General features: G+C 40.8%; 1 protein-coding gene across 2 annotated transcripts in view; it reads left to right on the top strand.

The window, feature by feature from the left end:
• prkg3 (protein kinase cGMP-dependent 3) overlaps nucleotides 1–15264 on the top strand; it is a 181874-nt gene that overhangs the window by 121493 nt on the left and 45117 nt on the right. For both annotated transcript variants that reach the window (XM_013138456.4, XM_013138454.4), the window contains exons 15-16: nucleotides 12161–12250; nucleotides 12350–12491. In XM_013138456.4, the coding sequence (XP_012993910.2) occupies nucleotides 12161–12250; nucleotides 12350–12491 (232 nt within the window). The remainder of the gene's footprint in view (nucleotides 1–12160; nucleotides 12251–12349; nucleotides 12492–15264) is intronic.

Here is a 15264-nt window from a genome sequence, read left to right as displayed (position 1 = left end):
TATAGGGTGTTATAATACGGTGTACCTTGATCTCTGAAATGTAATATGGATGAACCTCCATTTAGGTAAGCACATTTTCACATGACTCTCCCTGACCACTTGAAAAAAAAATCCCTACCATCACCAAATTATTAATTAAACCCATTGCTTAATTTGTAAACCGAAACAATAAGGGCAAAAGGAGGTGAGCTCCGAGGTACCGGAATACATTACATTTCCTTAGAATGATGCATAAAATTTTGGGGGTGTCTTACAGAAGCTGATTGATAGTGATATGAAAAGCCAACTGTCGGATGTCAAAAACAGTTTTGAGCTAAAAGCTATTTCATTAATTTAAAACATATTCAAGACATTTTAGGTATGGTAACCCCAAACTCTAATTATGATATCGAAGACCATCCAGCACCAAAAAAATATTTGTCCTTGTCCACACAAGATTTGCCAGGTTATAAACTATGTTACAGATTATATTACTGTCAAAATCTACTAACTCAGCTAGTGAAATAAAAAGCTATAATCAGTGTTGGAGAATGTTACTTTTCAAAGTAACTAATTACAGTAACTAAAACCCGATTCCAAAAAAGTTGGGAGACTGTACAATTGTGAATAAAAACAGAATGCAATGATGTGGAAGTTTTAAATTTCAATATTTTATTCAGAATACAAGGAACAAGGAATACCTGTTCAATTTCTCATTAATGCAATTATCTAATCAACCAATCACATGGCAGTTGCTTCAATGCATTTAGGGGTGTGGTCCTGGTCAAGACAATCTCCTGAACTCCAAACTGAATGGGAAAGAAAGGTGATTTAAGCAATTTTGAGCGTGGCATGGTTGTTGGTGCCAGATGGGCCGGTCTGAGTATTTCACAATCTGCTCAGTTACTGGGATTTTCACACACAACCATTTCTAGGGTTTACAAAGAATGGTGTGAAAAGGGAAAAACATCCAGTATGCGGCAGTCCTGTGGGCGAAAATGCCTTGCTGATGCTAGAGGTCAGAGGAGAATGGGCCGACTGATTCAAGCAACTTTGACTGAAATAACCACTTATTACAACCGAGGTATGCAGCAAAGCATTTGTGAAGCCACAACACGCATAACCTTGAGGCGGATGGGCTACAACTGCAGAAGACCCCACCGGGTACCACTCAAAATCTCCACTACAAATGGGAAAAAGAGGCTACAATTTGCACAAGCTCACCAAAATTGGACAGTTGAAGACTGGAAGAATGTTGCCTGGTCAGATGAGTCTCGATTTCTATTGAGACATTCAGATGGTAGAGTCAGAATTTGGCGTAAACAGAATGAGAACATGGATCCATCATGCCTTGTTACCACTGTGCAGGCTGCTGGTGGTGGTGTAATGGTGTGGGGGATGTTTTCTTGGCACACTTTAGGCCCCTTAGTGCCAATTGGGCATCGTTTAAATGCCACGGCCTACCTGAACATTGTTTCTGACCATGTACCCATCCTCTGATGGCTACTTCCAGCAGGATAATGCACCATGTCACAAAGCTTGAATCATTTCAAATTGGTTTTTTGAACATGACAGTGAGTTCACTGTACTGAAATGGCCCCCACAGTCACCAGATCTCAACCCAATAGAGCATCTTTGGGATGTGGTGGAACGGGAGCTTCGTGCCCTGGATGTGCATCCCACAAATCTCCATCAACTGCAAGATGCTATCCTATCAATATGGGCCAACATTTCTAATTGAATCAATGCCACGTAGAATTAAGGCAGTTCTGAAGGCGAAAGGGGGTCAAACACAGTATTAGTATGGTGTTCCTAATAATCCTTTAGGTGAGTGTAGATGACATATCAAATGTTTAAACTGAGAAAATGTATCACTTTAAGGGAAAAATAAGTTGATTTTAAATTTCATGGCATCAACACATCTCAAAAAAGTTGGGACAAGGCCATGTTTACCACTGTGTGGCATCCCCTCTTCTTTTTATAACAGACTGCAAACGTCTGGGGACTGAGGAGACAAGTTGCTCAAGTTTATGAATGGGAATGTTGTCCCATTCTTGTCTAATACAGGCTTCTAGTTGCTCAACTGTCTTAGGTCTTCTATGTCGCACCTTCCTCTTTATTATGCGCCAAATGTTTTCTATGGGTGAAAGATCTGGACTGCAGGCTGGCCATTTCGGTACCCGGATCCTTCTTCTATGCAGCCATGACATTGTAATTGATGCAGTATGTGGTTTGTGGAAAATGCAAGGTCTTCCCTGAAAGAGACAACGTCTGGATGGGAGCATATGTTGTTCTAGAACTTGGATATAACTGTCAGCATTGATGGTGCTTTTCCAGATGTGTAGGCTGCCCATGCCACATGCACTCATCCAACCCCATACCATCAGAGATGCAGGCTTCTGAACTGAGCGCTGATAACAACTTGGGTTGTCCTTGTTGTCTTTAGTCCGGATGACATGGCGTCCCAGTTTTCCAAAATTAACTAGTCTGACCAGAAAACGCCTGCGCTTCTGGATCGCCAGCAACGGCGAATGGCACAGTGGATTGTGTTCACCGACAATGTTTTCTGGAAGTATTCCTGAGCCCATGTTGTGATTTCCATGACAGTATCATTCCTGTATGTGATGCAGTGCCGTCTGAGGGCCCGAAGATCACGGGCATCCAGTGTGGTTTTATGGCCTTGACCCTTACGCACAGAGATTGTTCCAGATTCTCTGAATCTTTGGATGATATTATGCACTGTAGATGATGATAACTTCAAACTCTTTGCAATTTTTCTCTGAGAGACTCCTTTCTGATATTGCTCCACTATTTTTCACCGCAGCATTGGGGGAATTGGTGATCCTCTGCCCATCTTGACTTCTGAGAGACACTGCCACTCTGAGAGGCTCTTTTAATACCCAATCATGTTGCCAATTGACATAATAAGTTGCAAATTGGTCCTCCAACTGTTCCTTATCTGTACATTTAACTTTTCCGGCCTCTTATTGCTACCTGTCCCAACTTTTTTGGAATGTGTAGCTCTCATGAAATCCAAAATGAGCCAATATTTGGCATGATTTTACAAAATGTCTCACTTTCAACATTCGATATGTTATCTATATTCTATTGTGAATTAAATATAAGTTTGAGATTTGTAAATTATTCCTTTTTTACTCACAATTCGTACAGTGTCCCAACTTTTTTGGAATTGGGTTTGTAGTTACAGTTCCCATAAAGTAATTAGTTAACTTAGTTACTTTCTGTAGAAAGTAAGGTGTTAAGTTACTTTAAAATAAGCCCTTTGATTCTGTATTCATTTGTTGGTCACTTATGCCAAAAAGGCACAGATTTAATGGGATGTTGTATAATTACATAGTCAGATATTGCGTAGTCTGTGTCACTCAACAGCATATAACATTAGCCTATCAATCATTAAACAACAAGACTGTCCAATCCTATTATCTCAAACTATCATGTGCCATAATGCCACATCATTTTTGTGTTTAGTTCTTTAACACTAGAACCACCAGGCCTTTTTGACCCCCAGTACCCACCAGAGCCGAACACAGTATGAATCATTCCTATTAGCTTTGACATTCTCCTCCACAGCTTCACCATCCAGTCAAAGCATCAGTTCATCTACTGGGTTGTCATCAAACTATATAGAACTCTAAAAAAAATAATGAATTACAGAATTTTTTTGTTTTAAATGGTTATATTAAAACACAAGAATGTGTTTGTATTGAAGGTCTCATCATACGAAAAAGACTAGGTCCAAAATGAATAGGCTGTGAACGGCGCGCCTTTGAAGGTCTCTCCTGCAGGTTTTGTGGGGCTATCAAGCCAAAGCATAGTTCTAGTCTCTTAGATTATTGGCATATCATATTTTTGTAAAGGTGGCATGAATAAGTTATCGAAAAACCGAGAGGAGCTATTGGAAAAAGATGAGGACTGAAATGAATAGGTTGTGAACCGGGCGTAGGATGTGTGTGCAATTTAGTTTCTCTTTCCTTCCCAAAATTATGTATATTTATATTTTCGATTTACATCTGATAAATTAGCCTACACAATAAGCTGAATCTCCTATCGAAAACCAGTAACTTGTGTGATAAGTAGCCTACATTGTTTCAATAATAGCCTAATTAAGTTTTCATTCATCTGGGAGTATTGCACATTCGTCCACTGATGTCATGCATTCGCTGAGGGGTGATTAGCGCCTGGGTACCATTTGGGTACCAATGCTAAGTGGCGTGGGCTGTTGGTGGATTAAGTCAGAAAACAGGGTAAAAAGACAGGTAAATAGTCTCTAAATACTTTTCTGTTCATCAGTTTAGAATTCCGACAACGGAATCAGTTTAATTTTAATTACAAACTCATTGGCATAGCCATTTGGCGATTCTGGTGTTAATCAAGAATCTCTTAAATCAATAATACATTTTGTATTTCAAGTGCTTCCACATTTTCAGGCCAGGCCTATTATACAGCCTATATGTGCTGGAATTTTTACGGGTTGGTAGGTGATCAAATACTTATGTCATGCAATAAAATGCAAATTAATTATTAAAAAATCATACAATGTGATTTTCTGGATGTTTGTTTTAGATTCCGTCTCTCACAGTTGAAGTGTACCTATGATAAAAATTACAGACCTCTACATGCTTTGTAAGTAGGAAAACATGAAAAATCAGCAGTGTATCAAATACTTGTTCTCCCCACTGTATATGACTTCACTGAAGTTTAAAATTGGTACAAAGGTCATTTTCACCAGGGCAAGCTTGGCAGCACTAGCTGTTAAAACCATTATACCTTATACATACAGTATATCGGCAGGGTTATGAGAATTATAATTGAAATTGCAATACTGACATTTCTAACTATTTAGAAAAGACTTACTCTCCCGCCGGCTTCCTAAACTCCTGAGTGCTCACCACATCCCTCATTGACTTGCAAGTTACCAGGTGGTGAACTGAACATAATGTGGATCAAATTTAGTAAAAATAAGTCGCGCTACCTATCATGTGTCAGGCCTCAATTAGGTAAAGATGCCATAGTTCCCTAGTGACAATCCCATGATTAAGAGTATTTTTGGATAATCAATGCTGTACAGCTATTTTAAGTGTGAAATCACTACTGAAATAATTTCACTCAAAGCTAACGTAAACCTGTAACTACCTATATAACTTGTGTTATAAACAACGTGTAGTTACAGTACTATAGGTAACTACAGTAGCTAGCTACTATATATAGCTACAGTAGCAAACTTGAAACAATGGCCAGTTTTACAAGTAACCTGACACAGTACCTTGAAAACAAACATTGCTACTAACTAGCTAGTCATTTCAACAGATAGAAAATGTATATGTATTGGAATGCTGACTTTATCTATAAATCATCTAAAGTTTATAATTTTCTTACCAGTGTCATCTGTGAGGTTTCTGCATAAGACTGAAAATGAAATGATGAAACGGAAGTTTGAGGTTTAGACAGCCGAGTTTTAGCTAGACTAATTTTAGCCAGCCAAGTCTGCGGGGCTGCAGCTGGATGCCTCTCCCCCTATCAGCAAGTGTGAGCATAGTACAGTAAGTACGCTTGTTCGTGGAACACAACAACACAACATCATCCATAGCAACAGGGTCAACTCTGCCCTTTCGCTTAGCTTAAGATGTCTCCCCATTCTTAGTTAAGGTTTTATGAATAGGTTTTAAGAAGATACTCTTAGCTAGCATATTTTACTGCTGTTTGGGTAATGGTAGTAGTGGTAAGACAAAATGTTTTGTGAATATGGCCTCTAGTTTTTAGCATCATTTGTTTCTTTTTGGTAACCATCCATGTTATTTAGGCTACTTTGAATTTGGGTGGATATTTTGATACCTATAATTTCAGGCACACATGATGTTTGGTGTGTTATGGATCTGAGGAAAATAGACAAACCTATTTTTATGCAACACTTTACACCTGTGGTAATGTAATAGCATGAACCATGGACTGCAGTAGCACTCTATCCACTGTTCAGACTTCCTAGTTTTGTCACTCATCTCTGCTGCCTAATTTTAAAGTTTTGTCCAGAGAGGGCTATTTGCTATGAACAGTCACCAATCGTGTTTATTTAAAAGAAAACCCCAGTATAAAGCAAGCAAGAAAGTTTATTTATATAGCACAATCATACATTGAAGCAATTCAATGTGCTTTACAAAGAAAAATATATGAAAGTACAATAACATGAAAACAAATACTCAAATGAAAACATCAAAACAAATGAAAATATCATAATAAGAAAAATACAATGACGGTCCTGCCAGTTGGTAATGAAGTGTACAATCCACAAACTGCATTGTGGGATTGTTGACGTGCTGTACACTGCCTGCCGTTACCTACCTGGTAACCTGCCAAACTTTTTTCGAATTTACTCTATATAAACTAATTGGTCAAAATTCAGCTTTAAGGGTTTTACCAACGCAATATTTTTATATGTTGACCTCTTACCCAACTTTACTACACCGGGACTCTTTTTGGACATAATTAACGGAACTACTCCTGAACACCCGAGGCTAAGTATAATTAAAATGCCTTATCACTGTAATTGTTGTAGCAACAACACGGAGGAGAACTATCGTCTTCAGTAAAAGATAGCAGAGTTAGAGGCTCGGCTTCTGATGCAAATGTCAGGCAAGGATTATGCTAGTGTAGAAATAGAAAAAACTGCGTCAGTGCCACCAGGAAGAAACAATAGTTTTGTTATCCCCCCGGCACAGCTCCTGCAGCCGGGCAAGAACTTTCTCTTGGTCACTGGGAAGAAATGCCGTCGACCAGTTAAACCTGAATCGTTGCTAAATCCAACTGAGACTTTCAACAGGTTTTCCCCACTGGAGTCGGAGTCAAGGCCCAAGCCGTCTTGGGAGGGGAATGATCGGCAGGCATTTTCTACCGGTGGCCTTGAAAAACTGAAAACTTTAGTCATTGGCGATTCCATTGCCCGCAGTATTAGACTAAAGAATCAGCCGGCGATCGTACAATGTTTACCGGGGGGCAGAGCCACCGACGTAGCCGCAAATCTGGGGTTGATGCTAGCGAAGTCTAAAACTGGCAAGCATAGAGAGTACAGAGATATTGTTATTCACGTTGGCACCAACGACGTTAGGAGGAAACAGTCAGTGGTTATGAAGCAGAACATAGCATCAGCGTGTAAACTAGCCAGAAAGATGTGTCGGCGTCGAGTAATTGTCTCTGGCCCCCTCCCAGGTAGGGGTGGTGACGAGCTCTACAGCAGACTTGCGCAACTCAATCGCTGGCTGAAAACGGAGTTCTGCCCGTTGCAGGAGGTAGAGTTTGTAGATAACTGGCTTTTTTCTTGGGACTCTACCAGAAATAGGGCCAGGCCTGATCTGCTGAGGAGCGACGGACATCCTAGCTGGAGTGGTGCTCTTCTTTTATTTAAGGAACATTGACAGGAGTCTCACTCCTATAGCCTATAGACATGAGATAGGGTGCAGGTCAGGCTGCAGGCTGTTAGCCAGCCTGCTAGCATAGTGGAGTCTGTCGATAGCATAGCCAGAGTAGTTAGTACAGCTTAACCTATTGCCACTGTGACGCGTTCCAGGCTGAGAAAAGTTAAACAAGGTAGTGCTAACAAAAACAACCTTATTATGATAAATCCTTCCTCCACCTCGGTCACAAATAAAAATGACTGTATCACCTCGCTTCTCAAAATGGGACCTAAATGTTAGATCCCTTGCTCCAAAGGCAGTTACCATAAATGAATTAATCTCTGACCATAAACTAGATGTTATTGGTTTATGTGAAACGTGGCTAAAGCCTAATGAATTCACTGCCTTAAATGCCTCTCCTCCTGGTTATACTAGTGATCATATCCCTCGTTCATCCCGAAAAGGAGGGGGTGTCGCTAATATTTATGACAGTAAATATAAATTTACTCTCAAACATATGACTGAGTTTCATTCTTTTGAAGTTTTACTAATGAAAATTAACCAGGCCGATAACTCGTTTTACATAGCTAGTATTTATAGGCCCCCCGAGCCATACACAATGTTCCTCACTGAGTTTCCAGAATTCTTGTCTAACCTTGTAGTCATGGCATGAAATCCACTTGCTCCGCAAACAATGAGTTTCAAAAGCCGTACTATAAACTCTCGGATTACAAATAAATTCCTTGATATTCTTACAAGTTCGCTCATTAACGACAGAGTAAATAAATCTGTAAACGATCAAATCGAGGATCTAAACTCAACCCTGCGAAAATACATTAGACACAGTTGCACAACTAAAAACTAAAGAAATACGCAACAAGAAACTTGCTCCCTGGTACACAGACAATACTAGAGCACTTAAGCAAGCCTCCAGGAAATTGGAGCGAAAGTGGCGCTCCACCAAGTTGGAAGTATTTAGACTAGCCTGGATAGAGAGTACACTTCAATACCAAAAATCACTCACGTCTGCTCGATCAGCTTATTTCTCCAACCTGATTGAGGTGAACAAAAACAATCCAAAATGTATCTTTGATACAGTTGCAAAGTTAACAAAAAAGCAAAGCTTAGCAAGTGAAGTGGGTCTTCACTTTAGTTGTAATGAATACATGAACTACTTTGATGAAAAGATCGTCACCATTAGAAAACAAATAACTGACTCCTTAAATAGTTATGGTCCTCAAAATCTCAGTTGTCCAAATAATTTCCTGAACCTCCCTGACCAGGTGTCAATGGGGACACTAGAATTTTTTGATACCGTATCACTCGACACATTTACAAAAATTTTAATGAGTTCTAAACCCACAAAATTACTTAAGGAGCTATTTCCTGTGCTAGGTCAGCCAATGCTGAACATAATAAATTGCTCTCTTTCCTCCAGATGCGTACCAAACTCACTATAAATAGCGGAAATTAAGCCTCTTCTAAAAAAATCTATAAACAATTATAGGCCAATATCGAACCTCCCGTTCCTCTCAAAAATCTTAGAAAAATGTGTTTCCCAACAACTGAATGCCTTCCTAAAGACAAATAACATTTATGAAATACTCCAGTCCGGTTTCAGATCCCATCATAGTACTGAGACTGCACTCGTGAAGGTAACAAATGACCTTCTAATGGCCTCAGACAAAGGTTCGGCATCCGTCCTTTTGCTTCTTGATCTTAGTGCTGCTTTTGACACTATTGATCACTCCCTTCTCTTAGAGAGACTGGAAACCCATATTGGGCTACGTGGACATGTTCTAGCCTGGTTGACACACAGTTATATATTTCAATGAAGCATGGAGAAGCCCCTAAATTAGCTACTTTGGAAGCATGCGTTTCAGATATTAGGAAGTGGATGAAAGAGAATTTCTTGCTCTTAAACTCAAGGATAACAGAAATGCTCGTTTTAGGACCCAAGAAACAAATAGCGTAGTTAGCAGATCTCACTGTGAACCTCGACGGCTGCATGGTCGTATCCCAAAAAACGGTAGAAAACCTTGGCGTTACCCTTGACCCTGACCTCTCCTTTGAAGAACATATAAAATATGTCTCAAAAGTTGCTTATTTTCATCTTCGAAACATTGCAAAAATTTGAAACTTTCTATCAAAAACTGATGCAGAAAAATTAATCCATGCTTTCGTTACTTCTAGACTAGATTACTGCAATGCTCTTCTCTCTGGTTATCCAGACAAACTAATAAATAAACTTCAATTAGTGCTGCACACGGCTGCTAGAATCCTAACTAGAACAAAAAAATTTGAACACATTACTCCTGTCCTGGCGTCGTTACACTGGCTACCTGTTAGGGTAGGGCTGATTTTAAGGTTTTACTCTTAACCTATAAATCAATACATGGACTTGCTCCTACTTACTTTGCTGAAATGATCCAGCCATACATACCTACACGTAACCTTAGATTGCAAGATGCAGGCCTTTTAATTGTACCTAGAATTTCTAAACAAACAGTTGGCGGCAGGGCCTTTTCTCATAGAGCTCCACTCCTGTGGAATGATCTGCCAATTAAGGTTAGAAATGCAAACTCAGTGCAAACTTTCAAGTGTCTACTAAAAACTAATCTCTACAGCACGGTTTATAATTAGGTGTAGCCTGGCCCGGGGGCGTGAAGGTAACCAGTAGGCTTGATACTGTCCACCCTTGCTGTCTTGCCAGGTGGGCTCTCATCGCCACTGGGATGCCCTCCCTCCAATGCCTTTCGGGGGAAGAGTCACTGGCTTGTTGTTGTCTCTTTGTAGCACACTTGTGCAATTGGACTGTACGCTGCTGGCAATACTCTGCCCTCATTCAGGGGGGTTGCGGTTGGTGGGTGTCCCTTTGGTTGATGCCTGGCAATGTGGGTGGATTGATTTCCTGCCTGTTGGGCCTCCCCCGGGTAGGGCCACATTGTCGCCGGACCCCCCCGTCTCAGTTCCAAGGTGTTACGCTGCTATAACTTTTCTCAGTGTCCTCCAGTTTTCAATTTTAGGAGGAGATGAGGTCCTGGTCCACACCTGCGGAGTGCCTGGTTTGGGGGGCCCGTTGCTGTCCCTGTCCTTGTCCACCTGGTCATACTTTTGACCTAGTCTAGAATCAAACAGAGTGACAACTGCTGTTGTAAAAAGGGCTTTATAAATAAATTTGATTGATTGACAATAAGAAAAGGTAAAGATTAAAAATGGGATGAAAACATAGGAAGCTATAAGGCTAAACAGTGTGGTTAAGTTTAAGTGCTCAGTCATAGGCACGTGAAAAGAGAAGTGTTTTTAACCTGGATTAAAAAATGTATACCTTTGAGGCATGTCGAACATCTTCTGGTAGTTTATTCCAGTTGTGTACAGCGTAAGTGTTAAAGGCAGCTTCTCAATGTTTAGTTTTGACTCTGGGCTCTACTAGCTGATCTGTGTTCATGGATCTAAGAGCCCTGCTCGGTTTATATTCTTCAAACATATCAAAAATGTATTCGGGTCCTAAACCATTCAGAGATTTATAAATTAAAAGCACTACTTTGAAATCTATTCTGTAACCGACTGGAAGCCAATGCAAAGATTTAAGAACCGGAGTGATGTGCTCTGTTTTCTTGGTCCTGGTTAACATTCTAGCAGCAGAATTCTGAATGAGCTGCAGTTGTTTTACAGTCTTTTTCGGGAGTCCAGTTAAGAGGCCATTACAGTAGTCAACCCTTCTAGAGATAAAAGCATGGATGAGCTTCTCTTGGCCTTTTTGGGACACCAAGCCTTTGATTCTGGCTATATTTTTTAGATGATAGAATACTGTTTTGGTGACCTCCTTTGATATGACTGTTAAATGTGAGTTCTGAGTCTATGAGAACAGCAACATTACGCACTTGATCCCTGGTTTTAAGGGCCTGAGAATCCAGCCCTTTACTAATACTTGTTCTTTTATTTTGTCCTCGCTGGAGTTGATGCCTTCGGACTAGCCCCGGTGCTGTGCCAGTAAGATGTGTCATTGGGGAAGGCTGGTTTGAAAGCATCTGTGGTTAATCCTGTGGCATTTGCACATGTCCAGGGTAGAGTGTCAGCCAGGTCCATGACAGAGTGGTCTAGATTTGAAGTAATCCCTTGTATACCAATCTGTGTCTGTCCGTTAGCATTTGGTAGCTCAACCCCTAGAGGTGTCCCCTATAGTGTCAATGAATTGTTCACTCTCAAGCTGTGTTATTGTCTCAGTCAGCCGTTCGCTGTGAAATTGCTCTGATCTGTTCACCAGTTTTGACTGCGTTCTATCAAGTATAGGGAAATCTTTAGAGCTCTCTAGCCTTAGGTTAGCCTGTTGTGCTATGTTAGCATTAGCATTTGTTGATTAATCTACTGGACAGGACCCACAGTCCGACCGGAGGAGCGCTCTGGTGATTAAATCTTCTAAGCGGTTGATCCATTCCTCCAACAGCTGTCTTAGCCTCCATCATAAAAAATCCCTCAAAAATACAAAAGAACTATGCTGAGGTCCTCTTTTAAAAATTACATGCAATTTTAAATAAATATGATTAAAACAAATATAGAACAAATATGAGACAAAGGTGAAAGATTTAAAGAAGATTAAAAGAAAATTAAAAAGTAAGAAAAGAAAGAAAGGCTGGCAAAAGGCAGGAAGCAGGTTAGTTGCGTAATGAGACTAACAGGCATGAAAGCAGAAAGCTTGCACCTGGATACTTGTTCAGAGGATGTTCATTTATTGTTTGGCTCGTTTTAACCCTGTTATCTCTTTTGCTGTTAAGGCTCCATTTTGCCTTCAAAGACAATCGCTACATCTACATGATTATGGATTTCTGTGTAGGAGGAGAGATCTGGACCAAGCTCAAAGAAGTGTGAGAAAAGATGACTGACTACTTCAGATACTTCAGAATTAAAAATGTTCAATACTTACATACTAGCAATTTAATATCTGCTTTGTCTCTGTTTTACAGTGGACGTTTTGATGAGCCCATTGCTGTATTCTGTACTGCCTGTGTAGTGGAGGCCTACGCCTACCTCCATAAGAAGGGCATCATGTACAGAGACTTAAAGCCTGAGAACCTAATGCTGGATGCCAAAGGCTATGTCAAACTGGTTGGTGCTATGTTTGCCTCGCCCTCTTTCACTGCTTCAAATCCTTCTTTTCTCTCCCATTCCATGTGTCTGTGTATGTGCCTTAAAATCTTGGCACCTAGAAGCCAATACTGCATGCATGTGAACTGGCCATTTAGTATCTTCAGTAGGGGTTGGGAATTGCCTAGGACTGAACATAACCACTGTTCACGGTTTATATACACTTCTCAAAAATAAATTAAGGGAACATATAATTACAGTGGGGCAAAAAAAGTATTTAGTCAGCCACCAATTGTGCAAGTTCTCCCACTTAAAAAGATGAGAGTGGCCTGTAATTTTCATCATAGGTACACTTCGACTATGAGAGACAAAATAAGAAGAAAATGAATAAATTAATGAATTTATTGGTAAATGATGGTGGAAAATAAGTATTTGGTTAATAACAATAGTTAATCTCAATATTTTGTTATATACCCTTTGTTGGCAATGACAGAGGTCAAACGTTTTCTGTAAGTCTTCACAAGGTTTTCACACACTGTTGCTGGTATTTGGGCCCATTCCTCCATGCAGATCTCCTCTAGAGCAGTGATGTTTTGGGGCTGTTGCTGGGCAACACAGACTTTCAACTCCGTCCAAAGATTTTCTATGGGGTTGAGATCTGATGAATTGCTAGGCCACTCCTGGACCTTGAAATGCTTCTAACGAAGCCACTCCTTCATTGCCCGGGCGATGTTTTTGGGATCATTGTCATGCTGAAAGACCCAGCCACGTTTCATCTTCAATGCCCATGCTGATGGAAGGAGGTTTTCACTCAAAATCTCCCGATACATGGCCCCATTCATTCTTTCCTTTACACGGATCAGTCGTCCTGGTCCCTTTGCAGAAAAACAGCCCCAAAGCATGATGTTTCCAACCCCATGCTTCACAGTAGGTATGGTGTTCTTTGGATGCAACTCAGCATTCTTTCTCCTCCAAACACAACGAGTTGAGTTTTTACCAAAAAGTTCTATTTTGGTTTCATTTGACCATATGACATTCTCCCAATCCTCTTCTGGACCATCCAAATGCTCTCTAGCAAACCTCAGACAGGCCTGGACATGTACTGGCTTAAGCAGGGGGACACATCTGGCACTGCAGGATTTGAGTCCCTGGCGGCGTAGTGTGTTACTGATGGTAGCCTTTGTTACTTTGGTCCCAGCTCTCTGCAGGTCATTCACTAGGTCCCCCTGTGTGGTTCTGGGATTTTTGCTCACCGTTCTTGTGATCATTTTGACCCCACAGGGTGAGAACCTGCGTGGAGCCCCGGATCGAGGGAGATTATCACTGGTCTTGTATGTCTTCCATTTTCTTATAATTGCTCCCACAGTTTATTTATTCACACCAAGCTGCTTACCTATTGCAGATTCAGTCTTCCCAGCCTGGTGCAGGTCTACAATTTTGTTTCTGGTGTCCTTTGACAGCTCTTTGGTCTTGGCCATAGTGGAGTTTGGAGTGTGACTGTTTTAGGTTGTGGATAGGTGTCTTTTATACTGATAAGTTCAAACAGGTGCCATTAATACAGGTAACGAATGGAGGACAGAGGAGCCTCTTAAAGAAGTTGTTTCAGGTCTGTGAGAGCCAGAAATCTTGCTTGTTTGTAGGTGACCAAATGCTTATTTTACAGAGGAATTAACCAATGAATTCATTATAAATCCTACCATGTGATTTTCTGGATTTCTTTTTCTCATTTTTTCTCTCATAGTTGAAGTGTACCTATGATGAAAATTACAGGCCTCTCTCATCTTTTTAAGTGGGAGAACTTGCACAATTGGTGGCTGACTAAATACTTTTTTGCCCCACTGTATCACAGTATAACACTAAGTCAATTAAATTTCAGGGATATCAATCTGTCCAGTTCGGAAGCAAAAGCAACTGTTTTGGTGCAAATGAAAGTGAAAGCATGTGCGTAGAAGGGCATCAACCCAGCAGTAAGACCGGTATCTGCTCCTTTATGCGAGGAGGAACAGGAGGAGCACTGCCAGAGCCCTACAAAATGACCTCCAGCGGGCTACCAGTGTACATGTTTCTGACCAAATTGTCAGAAACAGACTCCATGAGGGTGGCATGAGGGCCCGACGTCTTCTAGTGGGACCTGTGCTCACAGCCCAACACCATACAGCTTGATTGGCATTTGGCAGAGAACACCAGAATTGGCAGGTACACCAGAATTGGCAGGTACACCATTGGAATCTTGTTCTCTTCACGGAAAGAGCTGTCACACTGAGCACGTGACAGACTTGAAAGAGCCTGGAGATGCCCTGGTGAACGTGATGCTGCCTGCAACATCATCCAGCATGACCGGTTTGGCGGTGGGTCAGTGATGATCTGGGGAGGCGTATCTTTGGAGGGTCGCACAGACTTGGAGCTGTGCTTTTGTCATTGTCCTGTTGTAGGAGGAAATTGGCTCCAATCAAGTGCTGTCCAAAGGGTATGGCATGGCGTTGAATGAAGCCTTCCTTCTTCAAGATCCCTTTTATCTCCCAATTCATCACCACCAAAGCACCCCCAGATCATTACATTACTTTTCATTACATGCTCGACAGATGGCGTTGTCAAGCACTCTTCCAGAATATTTTCATTTGGTCTGCATCTCACAAATGTTCTTTGTGATCTGATTAGGGCTGTCATGATATCAGATTTTCACTACATGATTATTGTGGCCAAAATAATTCACAATAACAATATTATCATGATTTCTATAGAAAATGTGAAACAATAATAATGCTATGCCTCAAACTAATCTTTAACTTTGTTT

Source organism: Esox lucius, chromosome 18 (assembly GCF_011004845.1).
Source record: "Esox lucius isolate fEsoLuc1 chromosome 18, fEsoLuc1.pri, whole genome shotgun sequence".
NCBI classification, from domain to species: Eukaryota; Metazoa; Chordata; class Actinopteri; order Esociformes; family Esocidae; genus Esox; species Esox lucius.
The sequence above is the reverse complement of the archived record's forward strand: the minus strand, read 5'-3'. Positions and strand labels throughout refer to the sequence as shown.